The 13,229-nt window shown below is 42.6% G+C and overlaps 1 protein-coding gene across 7 annotated transcripts in view; it reads left to right on the top strand.

Moving 5' to 3' along the window:
- Nucleotides 1-13,229, top strand: part of usp9 (ubiquitin specific peptidase 9) — a 38,844-nt gene that overhangs the window by 11,218 nt on the left and 14,397 nt on the right. For 4 of the 7 annotated variants that reach the window (XM_076081840.1, XM_076081838.1, XM_076081836.1 and 1 more), the window contains exons 7-26: nt 1,178-1,293; nt 1,412-1,663; nt 1,777-1,912; nt 1,997-2,149; nt 3,116-3,220; nt 3,389-3,601; nt 3,700-3,836; nt 5,149-5,187; nt 7,233-7,366; nt 7,475-7,565; nt 8,029-8,142; nt 8,252-8,480; nt 10,316-10,411; nt 10,586-10,797; nt 11,025-11,265; nt 11,436-11,585; nt 11,848-11,968; nt 12,083-12,213; nt 12,587-12,865; nt 13,012-13,149. In XM_076081840.1, coding sequence (XP_075937955.1) covers nt 1,178-1,293; nt 1,412-1,663; nt 1,777-1,912; nt 1,997-2,149; nt 3,116-3,220; nt 3,389-3,601; nt 3,700-3,836; nt 5,149-5,187; nt 7,233-7,366; nt 7,475-7,565; nt 8,029-8,142; nt 8,252-8,480; nt 10,316-10,411; nt 10,586-10,797; nt 11,025-11,265; nt 11,436-11,585; nt 11,848-11,968; nt 12,083-12,213; nt 12,587-12,865; nt 13,012-13,149 — 3,087 coding nt within the window. The remainder of the gene's footprint in view (nt 1-1,177; nt 1,294-1,411; nt 1,664-1,776; nt 1,913-1,996; nt 2,150-3,115; nt 3,221-3,388; nt 3,602-3,699; nt 3,837-5,148; nt 5,188-7,232; nt 7,367-7,474; nt 7,566-8,028; nt 8,143-8,251; nt 8,481-10,315; nt 10,412-10,585; nt 10,798-11,024; nt 11,266-11,435; nt 11,586-11,847; nt 11,969-12,082; nt 12,214-12,586; nt 12,866-13,011; nt 13,150-13,229) is intronic. The other 3 variants (XM_076081839.1, XM_076081841.1, XM_076081842.1) reach the window with 3 other exon arrangements.

The raw sequence follows: 13,229 nt of genomic DNA, 5'->3' as shown, positions 1-13,229 counted from the left end.
ACAAGTTTAATGGGGCTCATCGTACACTCTTTCATCCTTGTTCTTTCTTAAAACTCACCCTTTTTGCCCTACATTATGTGATCAGATGATTGTCTACTAGACACTCTTCAACAGTTTAGATTGTGCATGATGTTACTTAACAAATTCTATCATGTGGTAAATGTTTGGGCTTGTGTTCAATTAAACAAGAAACAGCCTGTGTTCTTCCTCCAGAGGACAGTCGACCTGTCTTTCTTCCCGCCAGACAGAATCCATAGATTGGCATTTTAGTCTCACCCTAAGGGTCCTAGTGAAATAAAGAGAATCCCTCTCTGGAGTAGCCTGCTAAAGAAACATATGGTACTCGCAGTCCATCGGGCACTTGTGTCAGAAAACGGATTGTGTTAAAGAGAAGGTGGATACACCAGAGAATAGACATTTTCTAGTGAAAAGTGATGAATTCAGCGTGGGCAGGGGGTCAGTGTGAACAGTACTGCAGCACTGCTCGCCTGTCTGCCTCTGTTGGCAGGGGGCCCAGGACTACTTAGGGTCCCGCTGAGACTATTAAGTCACATTTTGCAACTCTTTTGTTTTTTTTAAGCTTAAAAGTATTTATTAGCTACAAAGCAACGGTTACATTTCTTGTCAGGTGAAGGTATTTGTGGTCTCTTCTAGTCCCTCACTAATACTAATAATGCACAAAATGTTTGTTTTTTCAAGCTGTGATTGTGAACTTTGGTCGTCTGAAAAAGAAACCAAGAAATGTGTTAATTTAGTTGAAGAAATGAAAGCTTGGATAGGCAGGTTTTTTTGCATCATTGGGCTAAGATTCCATAATAACCTGTCAGCATATTGTAATTAAAGTGGTCTGAGAGAAAACATCCTCCTGGCTCTGCTTCAGTCTTTAGACAGTCTAGCTTGTGATGGGAGACTTTGGCCAATCACAGGTCATTTCAAAGAAAGGGCGTTTCTATTGGCTGTTGCATACGAGCGTGCACGTCTTCAGGTGGTGAAAGCCTGATTCAACGGTGGAATATCCTGCACAAAAAGTTGCTATATATCAGAATTGGCAACATTTGCCGACACTGCAAAGCAACCCCAAAAAGGGAAACGGATTTATCAAAAAGAGTTTGAAAAGTGTTTCAGAGATGGAGATAAAATGTCTAAATTTTTCCTCTTGTTTTTTTTCTTTCCACAGGGCTGGTTGGTGGACTTAATAAACAAATTTGGCACGTTAAACGGGTTTCAAATGTTGCACGACCGCTTCATGAGCGGCCAAGCACTGAACGTCCAGATCATCGCTGCACTTATCAAGTGAGCCCGTTGTTCCTTGAACACAATATTCTGCAACATGTCCATGTGCTGTCCTGGATGTTTTCTGTGTTGTCGGTGTAACGCTGACCCTGTTTTTTTGTGCTCCCTGCGTTTACAGGCCTTTCGGCCAGTGTTACGAGTTCCTCACATTGCACACGGTAAAGAAGTACTTCCTTCCAGTCATCGAGATGGTTCCCCAGTTTCTAGAGAACCTCACGGACGAGGAGCTGAAGAAAGAGGCCAAGAATGAAGCCAAAAACGACGCACTGTCCATGATAATCAAGTCTCTGAAGAATCTGGCTTCTCGTGTACCAGGGCAGGAGGAAACCGTGAAGAATTTAGAGATTTTTAGATTAAAAATGATTCTTAGGCAAGTACCAAAAGATCATGTCATTATTATTTGTCAACATTTTGGTGCAATCATCCTTAAACACATTTAATGATTTGATGTTGATTAAATGAATTCTCTATTTTCATCCCCAGGTTATTGCAAATTTCTTCTTTTAACGGCAAAATGAATGCACTAAATGAAGTGAACAAGGTGATCTCCAGTGTGTCCTACTACACTCATCGGCATAACCCTGAGGAGGAGGAGTGGCTGACTGCAGAGCGCATGGCGGTATGCTCAGCCCTTGACTTTTTGTGCGGTGCGTCAAATGATTTCTCCACCTAACATGCACCTCTCCTCTCTTGTGTGTGTCAGGAGTGGATCCAGCAGAACCACATCCTGTCCATTGTGCTGAGGGACAGTTTGCACCAGCCGCAGTACGTAGAGAAGCTGGAAAAGATCCTTCGCTTCGTTATCAAAGAAAAAGCTCTTACAATGCAGGATCTGGACAACATCTGGGCGGCACAGGTACGCTACAAAGACCAATATTCTTTCAGTATTAATGTTATTCTCTTACCAAAAGATTCAATAACATGAAAGGTCTCCGCCAGGTGTGGCTGCAGTGACCACTGCTGTAATGTTTGGTTAAAAAAAAAAAAAAAAGGTACAGAATAACTGCCTCTGGCATCAGAGTAGGGGCGAAGCACTCAGCTGCGTTATCACTTGCAGGTTAAGAGTAGTGAATGATGAGTCAGCAGTAAATCAATGGCAGTGTCAAACGGCCACCAAAAAGTGAGTTACTGCAGCCCTCACTTGAGTGCGTGGTTCTGTTTTGTGCGAGCAAACTGTATGCTGCTGTACTTTTTTAGAATGTTAAATGAAAAGAGCTTGGAGCTATTTAGTTAGTTAATATTGTATGTTTTGGATTTGCACGACCGCGCCTGTTGAACATCCAGGTGGTTGTCCGGTCACGTTTTCTTGCCCAGCTATGTTTTCAGACTAGAAATGGTCCTCATAGTCCCCTTTTTATTCCATTTATACCAGTCACTGGGTTGCTATCACTAGCGTTTGCGTTACCGACCATACCAGTACTAGTTGAGCCTGCGTGGCGCGATCACCACACACAGCTGTAGACTTGGCTCTGGTCGCACTTGGAGTCGCAGCAGAGGAAGGATTTGTGGAATGGCTCCACCTTTTCCCAAGCTGCACGGAGAAAGGAAAAAGTCTGAAGAGATGAATTCCACTTTGGTGTGGCAGCGTCTCACAGTAAAGTTGTCTATACGTTAAAGTGTTGCTGGGAGTTTGACCTCTTCACACCTAGAGTAACGCAATGTAACAGAGTTCAGATGTACATTTGTTACATGTGTTTTGAAAAACAACCAGGGTACCGGTCATGGCTTACTTTCCAACACATCCGCATCACAGCTGCAACATATCCCTGACGCTGCTTAGAAGTATGTTGTTAACCCAGCGGTCGGCTTGTTGTATCTGCAGGCCGGTAAGCATGAGGCCATTGTGAAGAACGTCCACGACCTCCTGGCCAAGCTGGCATGGGACTTCTCACCTGAGCAGCTCGATCACCTTTTTGACTGTTTCAAGGTGAGTAAGAGTTTGATTAATAACCCAATCACAGATCATAAGAAGGGTTTTGTACACAATACGCTGCATCTTTTCATTCGGTTCTGTCTCAATTACGTTGCTGCATCACAACAACATACTGCCGAACGCGCCGCCTTAACCTCTGGACCTGGTTGTTCTCTCGTGCAGGCAAGCTGGACCAACGCCAGCAAGAAGCAGCGTGAGAAACTGCTGGAACTCATCCGGCGCTTGGCCGAGGACGATAAGGACGGGGTGATGGCCCACAAGGTCCTCAACCTGCTGTGGAACCTGGCGCACAGTGATGATGTGCCTGTAGACATCATGGACCAGGCGCTTAGTGCTCACATCAAAATTTTAGATTACAGTTGCTCACAGGTGCATGTTGGTGAATTTGTTTGAAGTTACACGGCACGCCAAATACCAGATGGAGGACTTGGTGGAAGTCAAAAATCCTGACGATGTTTAATTTTCACTCACAGGACAGAGACACGCAGAAGATTCAGTGGATAGATCGCTTCATAGAGGAGCTACGAACCAATGACAAATGGGTGATCCCTGCCCTGAAGCAAATCAGAGAAATCTGTAGCCTCTTTGGAGAAGCCCCTCAAAACCTTAGGTAAGTCATCTTTATATCACAGGACCGTGTACAGGACCGTTCTAATGTCGGCAGGTTTGAAGTGTTTATTTAATGTAGTCTTAGAGTGCTATATTCAGAATTATTCATCTGTATTTTGCACATAATGCATGAACACCCAATAGGAGAGCGACGAGACTCGTGATTTTCACATCCACTTAATTTTGACCAGCTGACATTTTAATCACATTTGCACAAGACCCGAGGCATGGTGACTCTTTCTCTTAGTGCCCAAGAGAGTAACTGGACCTGCAGTGTAGTGTCACATCATTGTACAATAACATCACAATTGTCCTCTGCAACTCATCCCGCTGCACACATTTACTATCGGTGCTGACCAGTGGCTGGGCGTTAGACACAAAATTGACTGCTTTTTTTTTTCTTCTATTAAATATCTCTCACCCAACCAAATTTTGCACCCAACTTGCTGGTTTTGACTGTTTGTATGTTCTTAAAACATGTCCCACTGTGTGGCGCCTTAAAACAAGCATTACAGATATTTGGCTACTTTTCTTCTTGTTTTTTATAGTTTAGTAATGGGGTGATCTGGGGCAAGGGATGCACACTTTTCTTTTTAGTACACTGAAAGTAGCTGAAAGGTACACTTCCTTCATTTGCTTTGTTATACTGGAACAAAGCTAAAACAATAGCGCAGGAGAAAGTATACAGACTCAGGTCCAACTTAAACTACTCCTAAGCCCGTGCCTAATCGGTCACATCCATCCAGTCAAAATGCCATTTGTCTTTAGCCGACTAGCTCGTTACCTGTCTAGTCTCGTAGCTAGCTTGTAGATATTAAGTTAGTTTGTGTTTACATGAATATTTTTTAAAATCATAGGCCTTTTTTCACTGTGGACATTTTGACTCGTTGTAGTAGGGAAAAGCACAGTTTGTACTAGAAACATTAACAGTGTTATTGGTAGAATACCAGGACCCCGAAACAGATGCACCTGTGCTGTTCTCCTTCTGACACAAGTCAAAACGTGTACAATGGAAAAATGCCTTTTTGCTATACATGCTATTAAGAAGTGTAGCTTTAGTATAATTCAGAACTTGTTCTGTCAGTGAATCATGTTACAAGGACTTGTAAGTTGCTAGGGAACTGTAAAAAAAAAAAAAAGATTTTACAAACATAAGCTTTAACTTAACATTACCATGCTACATTTGTGAAAGAATTGTAAGATTGATATGAAGTCATATTGTTTAGCATTAATCGCAAATTATTTGATTTGAAGTAGTGCTTTTTTCTAGTCCATGTAGAAAACATGTAGTATACATGCCTGTTGTTTTTCAGAAAGAAAATGCCAATTAACATACAAACGAACTTAGTGGGGTAAGTTGAGTGCTAATTCCAGGGTTCTACCTATTTCTGTTTCACGTCAAGTCTGACTTTCTCTTTGAACATGTTTATGATATATTTACTATATAAAATGTAAATCTCTGTCATGAATCCGCTTAAGCAATTCTTTCTTGGGTTTCATCTCAAATGACTGATACCTCATCTTATCTCCTGTTCAAAGTCCTGCACATGTGTAGTTCAGTCGAACAACAGACAAGATACTGGTATTCTGATAGCAAAGCAATGAGCTATAGATCTATTTTATTGAAAAGGGGAGCCTTAGCAACCCAGATGCTCATCCATCACATTCTCTGTTGCACTTGACCTTAGGTCAAAAAAACAAAAAAGACACACCTAGAGCATTGATCAATAGGACCAAAGGCTGTGGTCACAAGTTTGTACTTGTTGAGATCAGAAACGGTACTGGAAGATGCCAGCCTCTAAATGACAAATAAACTAGATTTGAGGTACGTGTATATACTAAGCATTACGGTAAACCTATTTACGAACTGGCAAAAAATTAAAGCGACCTGCATGTGAACGTGACGCGGAATTTCACATTCATTCAATAAGTCAGTCAGTCAGCCTGTCAATAATAATTTAATTAATATACACAAATAATGAGAACAAAATAAATATATATTAAATAATAATTAACTAAATATTGCCTAGAAACTTGAAAATAGTTTCAATTGTGTGAATAATTAGTCAAACTTGATGATAAAGAATCCATTTCCAAAGATCAATCTAACTTCCAAATTTCAGTACACCACCTCAGAGTCATTGAGAAACTTCCTGTTTCTGCAACTCAGTTTAAATCAAAATAACAGCAGACCACCTCAGAGTGTCACTCAGACAATATTAGCATATTCTGATGAGGAGTAAAAAGTCATACAAGCAGTGTTCCCTGTAACGTCTAGTTACTAGAATGATCGCACTGCTATGATTAATACCAGAATCACCGTCATATATTATGAAATATATAAAATACAATAGCCCCTTATTAATATTGAGTGTTAAATAATAATGACTTTTATTACTATGTTAATTCTGTTTATTCAACATAATACAAAAATAGCTTGAGATGGAATGGTTTGTTCATATTGAATGCAACTTCAGGTTCGATCAAATCAAAGTCAAGTTTCTAAATGTCCATTCATTTGTATGAGGCGTGGTTACCATAGTTTCTAAAACAGACATCTTTGGGATAAGTCTATCTGATGTGCATCATTTCTCCAGAGGCACTTTCTGTGCAGTTTGTCAGTACTGAACACAAGCCATAATGCATGCACAGAATAGTCCTTTTAATCTAGACTGTTGCACAACTAAATGAAAGGTCCTTTGAGATGGAGCCCCATTCTTCCTGATGCCAGCTTCTTTCAGCACAAATCACTCACAGCAACATATCAGGGGTATTTCCTGCCTTGAACCCACTCAAACTGATACTAATAATCTGTAGTAGCTCTAGAATGTGTTTTAGAAAGTAGTGGCTCTATTCAGTTTATCAGCAGCCGCTAGATTATGCAGGAGTCTTAATCTAACTGCAGAATTTTAATAAATCTTAGCCAACTTTTTAAAATGTATTTTTGTTTTCATTTGGCATTGGTAATTAACACTGTTTTTAGTGTATATCAGATTTCCATGTGGCTATCAAAACTGAAGCTCATCTGGTTTTTGAATTTAGTTTTCAAGCCAAAAACTTTCTTTTTATGTGGAAAACAAGGCAGGAAATGACCTTCATTGATATGACTTCTTCTGCTGGTTCTTCTATGACACACACACACACACACATATATATATATATACACACACAAATACACCAAACGCTGCTTTCTTAATCTCCCTGATAAAAAACAAACAAATGAGAAATCAGTCATGCTATGTTTTTATTTATTTATTTATTTTTAATCAGAAATTGTGTTCAATTGTGTATGTCAGCTTCATTCTCACTTTGTTTTTTAGTCTTCCTTGCTTCCTCAGCGTATTTCAGTTTTCTGTCCCCCTGACAACCTCCCCTCCTCCTGCTGTTCTCTCCTTAGTCAAACTCAGAGAAGTCCTCATGTGTTTTACCGCCATGACCTGATCAACCAGCTGCAGCATAACCACGCTCTGGTCACCCTGGTGGCCGAGAACCTCTCGGCCTACATGGAGACCATGAGGCAGTTCTCCAAAGGTACGCTGTTGGGGGGCCACAAATAGCGCCCTGGTTCAGTGGGTACAGCAGTTGGGTCAGGGGTGTGCACTGTCTGCAGTCTGACCGCTCGTATGTGTGCTCTTACAGAAGAACAGGCTGAGTTTGACCCTCAGACGGTCAGACCGGGAAGCCGCTACAGCCATGTGCAGGAAGTACAGGAACGACTCAACTTCCTGAGGTACAACATCACATCTCACGTTTTAGTAAAAGCTGAGACGACCACTAGGAATGGAAGAAATTTAGATATAAAAACCTTAGTTATCGATCATATTCTGCCTTAAACACAGCTGGATTTTGTGTGAAATCAGGATCACATCTCTCATAATGCGTTGGCTCGGTTCAGCTGTATTGCTACTAGATCCATTCAATTACTGTCGTAGTCCATTTTGTAAAAAAAAGCCGAGCAGCTACACATTACATCCGCAGTCGTGTCTTCTAGCTACTGAGCCACTCAATTGAAGTAGCTCGTTCAAGGACAGCAGTGGGTAATTAGGGAGGAGCAAGTGGTACCCGGGGACTTCACCCCACCAGCTATTATGATTCACGTCTGGGAGGAACTAAATGACCTTCACGAGCATATTTCTTTAACCTTCTGGCCACCAGCATCTGCTATTGATTTTCCTATTGGTTTTACTTTCCAGGTTCCTGCTAAAAGATGGTCAGCTTTGGCTGTGTGCCCCTCAGGCCAAGCAGATCTGGAAGTGTCTGGCTGAGAACGCAGTGTTTCTCTGCGACCGCGAGGCCTGCTTCAAATGGTACAGTTGGATTTGATTTCTTCTCATCTTCGGCTTAAATGAATTCCTTACATTTATGAAAAAGTAGAAAACATGTGTTTTGAATGCTTATTCAAATGCCACCCAATAGGTACTCCAAGCTGATGGGTGATGAACCAGACCTAGACCCAGACATCAATAAGGACTTCTTTGAGAACAACGTTCTGCAGTTGGACCCGTCCCTGCTGACGGAGAATGGCATGAAATGCTTCGAGAGGTTCTTCAAGGCGGTCAACTGCAGGGAGGGCAAGCTGGTGGCAAAGCGCCGGGCCTACATGATGGATGACCTGGAACTAATAGGCTTGGACTACCTCTGGAGGGTGAGGAGTACCATGCAATGGGCACACACACACACACACACACACACACACACACACACACACACACACACACACACACACACACACACACACACACACACACAGTGTGTTTATTGGGGAGGGAGGCAGACATTTGAAAGTGCCTTTAAATGCGTTTGCCAGTTTTCTTTTCTTTTTATGCTATATACTTTTTTTATTAGCTTTAAGAAACAATTTGAAAACATAAAAAACAGATCTTAATTTAGTCACCTTGAGCACCACTTAAATCTTACTTTATGTCGTAAGAAAATGCTTCAAGACTTACCTCTTCCGAGAATACATATTCCACCTAATATTCTCTCTCTCTCTCGCTCTCTCTCTCAAAAAACATTTGTAATTGCTACGTTGCTTCATTTATCCACAAGGTTTGTGGCACTTAGTCAGGTGGAACTGGGTGATGAAGCACTTATTCTCAAAGACCTTTCCTTGATTTATTGTGGATTGGATTGCACCTCATTTTTATGTTGCTTTTGTCCAAAAGCATCTGCCAATTGAGTAAATGTACCTGTGAATAGGTAGGCTCACATTCCACTTGCACTCTCTGCTCTGACAACTTAAGCTCTGATATAATGGCGCACATGTGAGCTAACGATGCTCTGCAGTGCGTCACTCCTGTACACTTGTCATTGTAGCCTTGAGGTAGGAATTGCATCGACAGAAAGAGGAGTTGACAGTGGACACAAGGTATGACTGTACACGTGTTTTTGAGATCCTCTCTTCCTCCAGGGCCATTTCTGTTTGGTTTTGTCTCTTTGACATTCTCATGCAAGAGATTAAACGTCACTCTTGTAGTGCATTGCACCGTGCCTCGTCATGTAACCGAGCGTAGTGTTGTAGTGAAATCGGCTGGAGAAGAGCTAGTAACATTGGCAGCACTGGGGCTAACGTAAGGAGGTTCCATTGAGTTCCATTATGCTACAGTCAATGCTCGATTCAGTAAAAATAAGTTGGGTGAAGGTGTATCATAAAGTTATGTGTTCAGATGTAATCTTGTAGATGTTTGCTCTGAGGAAGGTCCTTATGACTGAAAGCTAAAAGCTCTGCATAGATTTAAGTGTGTGGATATCTATTCTATCAGTTTGAGCTTTTTGATACTTCCAGCACCTTATTGAAGATCAAGCCGGGTAAAGCGGTGGTTATCCTGCAAAAATCCTAAAATGTAGCTCTTTGGCAAGAAACTAAAATAAAAACAGTTGTTTGAAAGAGATTTTTTTTCACAGCACTATACGGATATTAGAGAGAGAATTACTTCCTAACACAAGCAATAACAGATTTATAAAACCTAATCAAAAATATGAATGCCAAAGTATTTTATTTCTTTATCATTAGAAATGTTTTTTATGCAAATAACCACTATAGATGACTATGACATAGTAGAAAATACTTTTACACTCACTCCAGATTGGTTGAAATTATTATAATTTAAAAAAATTCCAGGACGTTGGTGAAAAATAACAGCCTGGAGCCCTGTATACCAGCTGCTATAACAAAATAGACCAACAACAAAAACGATCTGTATCGGCAGATATGGCTCATAAACGAACGCCAGTTTGTGTCAGCTGCGAACCGAAACGTGATCGGGGCATCTCTAAAAGTTACAATCAGAACTATTAATAGTAATAATTCATATTTTGTGAACCCTTGCGCCCCTCGCCTTCCCCCTCTCGTGTTCTGAGTGGGCAATAATAAGGCTCCTCTTTACTAAAGTGCTTCGTAGCGCCACAGACGTGTCTGCATGAAAGTCAAGCTCTCAGCTCGGAGTATGACTTCATCCTATAATCTCCTCTCTCCCCCAGGTGGTAATTCAAGGAAGCGATGACATCGCCAGCCGAGCCATAGACCTGCTGAAAGAGATCTACACCAACCTCGGACCAAAGTTACAAGTCAATCAGGTAGACTGGTCGTTCTGTTTCAGTCGGGGCAGAAGTTTAATCTGCTTTGTCTGTTTTTGTTTTTTCTTGTCTCCTTCCTGTCCAGATTTATTTGTCAACAAATATAACTATTTAAAATCATTTGGTGATAAATTGTGTCTCTTCATCATTGTACCTGCCTCCTTCCCCTTTTAGGTGGAAATTCATGAAGATTTCATCCAGTCATGTTTTGACCGTCTGAAGGCGTCCTATGACACGCTGTGTGTGTTGGATGGAGACAAAGACAGCATCAACTGCGCCCGTCAGGAGGCTATCCGCATGGTGCGAGTGCTCACCGTACTCAAAGAGTACATCAATGAGTGTGACAGTGACTACCACGAGGAGAGGACTATACTGCCTATGTCAAGGTACAGCCACAAGAATGAACTACATGCCCACCCAGAGACTGAAGTAATATTTTATACAAGTCTCTTACTAAAATTAATCATGTAGATTACTTTTCTTAAAATCGGTACATTGTTGCCCAACATAGCTGAGGACCTCTGTGTTCCTCTCATTGAGTTTAACAACGGTGGCATGTCTTTACTCCGTCACTGAAACCTCAGGGCAACCTGTCTTCCGTTTTCTCTTGCAGAGCCTTCCGAGGGAAGCATATCACATTGATCGTCCGTTTCCCCAACCAGGGGCGTCAGGTGGACGACTTGGACATCTGGTCACACACCAATGACACAATTGGTTCGGTGCGGCGTGGGATCCTCAACAGGATCAAAGCCAATGCTGCGCACACCAAGATCGAGCTCTTCATTGGTGGAGAGGTCGTTGATCCAGCTGACGACAGGAAGCTGATTGGGCAGCTCAATTTGAAGGACAAAACGGTGAGAATGTTTGACTGTTGTTGTTCTTTTGGAAAGGTGCTGTGTTGCCTCCTTTGTGCTTTGCACTCTCCTTTTAAAATTAGTGATCCTAACCACAGTGTCCTGGTCAAATGGTTTGTTTTTAGATCAGAATTAACTCACTACGATTTTTTTGTTGTTGGTGTGTGTAGCTGATCACGGCCAAGCTGACCCAGGTGAGTGCCAACATGCCTTCAAGCCCGGACAGCTCATCTGACTCATCCACTGGTTCCCCTGGTAACCACGGCAACCACTACAGCGATGGCCCTAACCCTGAGGTGGAGAGCTGTCTTCCTGGTGTGGTGAGTTTACAGCACAGATACTGTATTAACGCTGGGGTCTGCAACATTTGAGAAACCTCATTTAAAAGTATTGTACCTTTTAAAATCCAGCCCACTCTTTATCAATCAAAGTAGCTAGCTGCACAAGTCCGACAGAACCTTTTAATCAGACTGCTTATTTATCATTTTATTATAGTCAGTTAGGAACATTTATACTGGACATCACTTTTATTTGTGAAGTCAAAATCACATTGTGAAGTTGTCCCTCTGCCCTCCTTCACAGATTATGTCGCTGCATCTGCGCTACATCTCCTTCCTGTGGCAGGTGGCTGACCTGGGCTGCAACCTCAACATGCCACTGCTCAGAGATGGAGCTCGAGTTCTCATGAAACTCATGCCCCCAGGTATACACGCACCTGTGCTCTCCATATTGTCCAGCCAATTTACTTGATGTAAACATAAACGACGCACACGGGCAACACTCGTATTCATTCACGTTTGTGCTGTTCCCCCTTCAGATAACACTACCGTGGAGAATCTGCGAGCCGTGTGTCTGGACCACGCCAAGCTCGGCGAGAACAGCCTCAGTCCCTCGCTGGACTCGCGCTTCTTCGGCCCCTCACCCTCACAAGTGCTCTACCTCATTGAGGTGGGTCCCAGTGTGCTGTTGCTCCGCAGTTTGTGATACATTTGTGCCCTGGTAACCATGTTTTTTTTACATTCTCTTGACTGGCCTGTGAAATAGCATTAAACCATTGTGAGTTGATTGGTGTTTTAACAGCAGTACTAGAACTCTATTAGGACATGGTAAATTATGATGTGGCCCCTGTCTTGCAGAGCAAGACTACAAAATTAGCTGCAGTGAATACAAAGTGTGTACAATGTACCACGTTAGAGAGTTCCTGTTTTTACAAAGAAACCAGGATCTGCCACTGATCCTGCTGCGTGAGACGGGCCCGTGGTTTCGGTCCCATGTCCGTTGATCTATAAAAAGGTTCACACTGTTCTTCCCCATGTTCCAGGTTGTTTATGCTTTGCTGATGCCAGCCAGTTCCACTCTGGGCGAGGACGCCAGCGACTTCCAGTACAACTTCTTGAAGAGTGGTGGGCTGCCCCTGGTGTTGAGCATGCTCACCAGGAACAATTTCCTCCCATCGGCGGACATGGAGACACGCCGCGGTGCTTACCTCAACGCGCTGAAGATCGCCAAACTGCTCCTTACAGCCGTAGGCTTCGGCCATGTGAAGGCTGTGGCCGAGGCCTGCCAGCCCAACGCCGAGGGAAATATTCCTGTCTCCCCGGTTAGACCACACACACACACACACACACACACACAATTCCCACAGACCCATACCTGTAATGACTGGCTCTTCAGTACTCGACTGGCATCTCTAACATGTTTTCATGTTTCTCCACACCATCATCACCTTCCCTGCACTGTCTACAGATCAATCAGGCCACTCACGACCAGGCCCTCGTCCTCCAGAGTGCCCTGCAAAACATCCCGAACCCGGCCTCAGAATGCATGCTGCGCAACGTAGCCATCCGCCTAGCCCAGCAGATCTCTGATGAGGTCACAGAAAATGTAAGCAAATGGAGGTTGGAGGTTTGTAAGAATAGAATACATGAAAAATGAGCAATGGTAACTCATTTTTGTGAATAGTT

The sequence above is a fragment of the Anarhichas minor genome, unplaced genomic scaffold (assembly GCF_050575085.1).
Source record: "Anarhichas minor isolate MPS153535 unplaced genomic scaffold, ASM5057508v1 ptg000087l, whole genome shotgun sequence".
Taxonomy (NCBI): Eukaryota; Metazoa; Chordata; class Actinopteri; order Perciformes; family Anarhichadidae; genus Anarhichas; species Anarhichas minor.
This window is presented reverse-complemented; position numbering and strand designations above follow the sequence as displayed.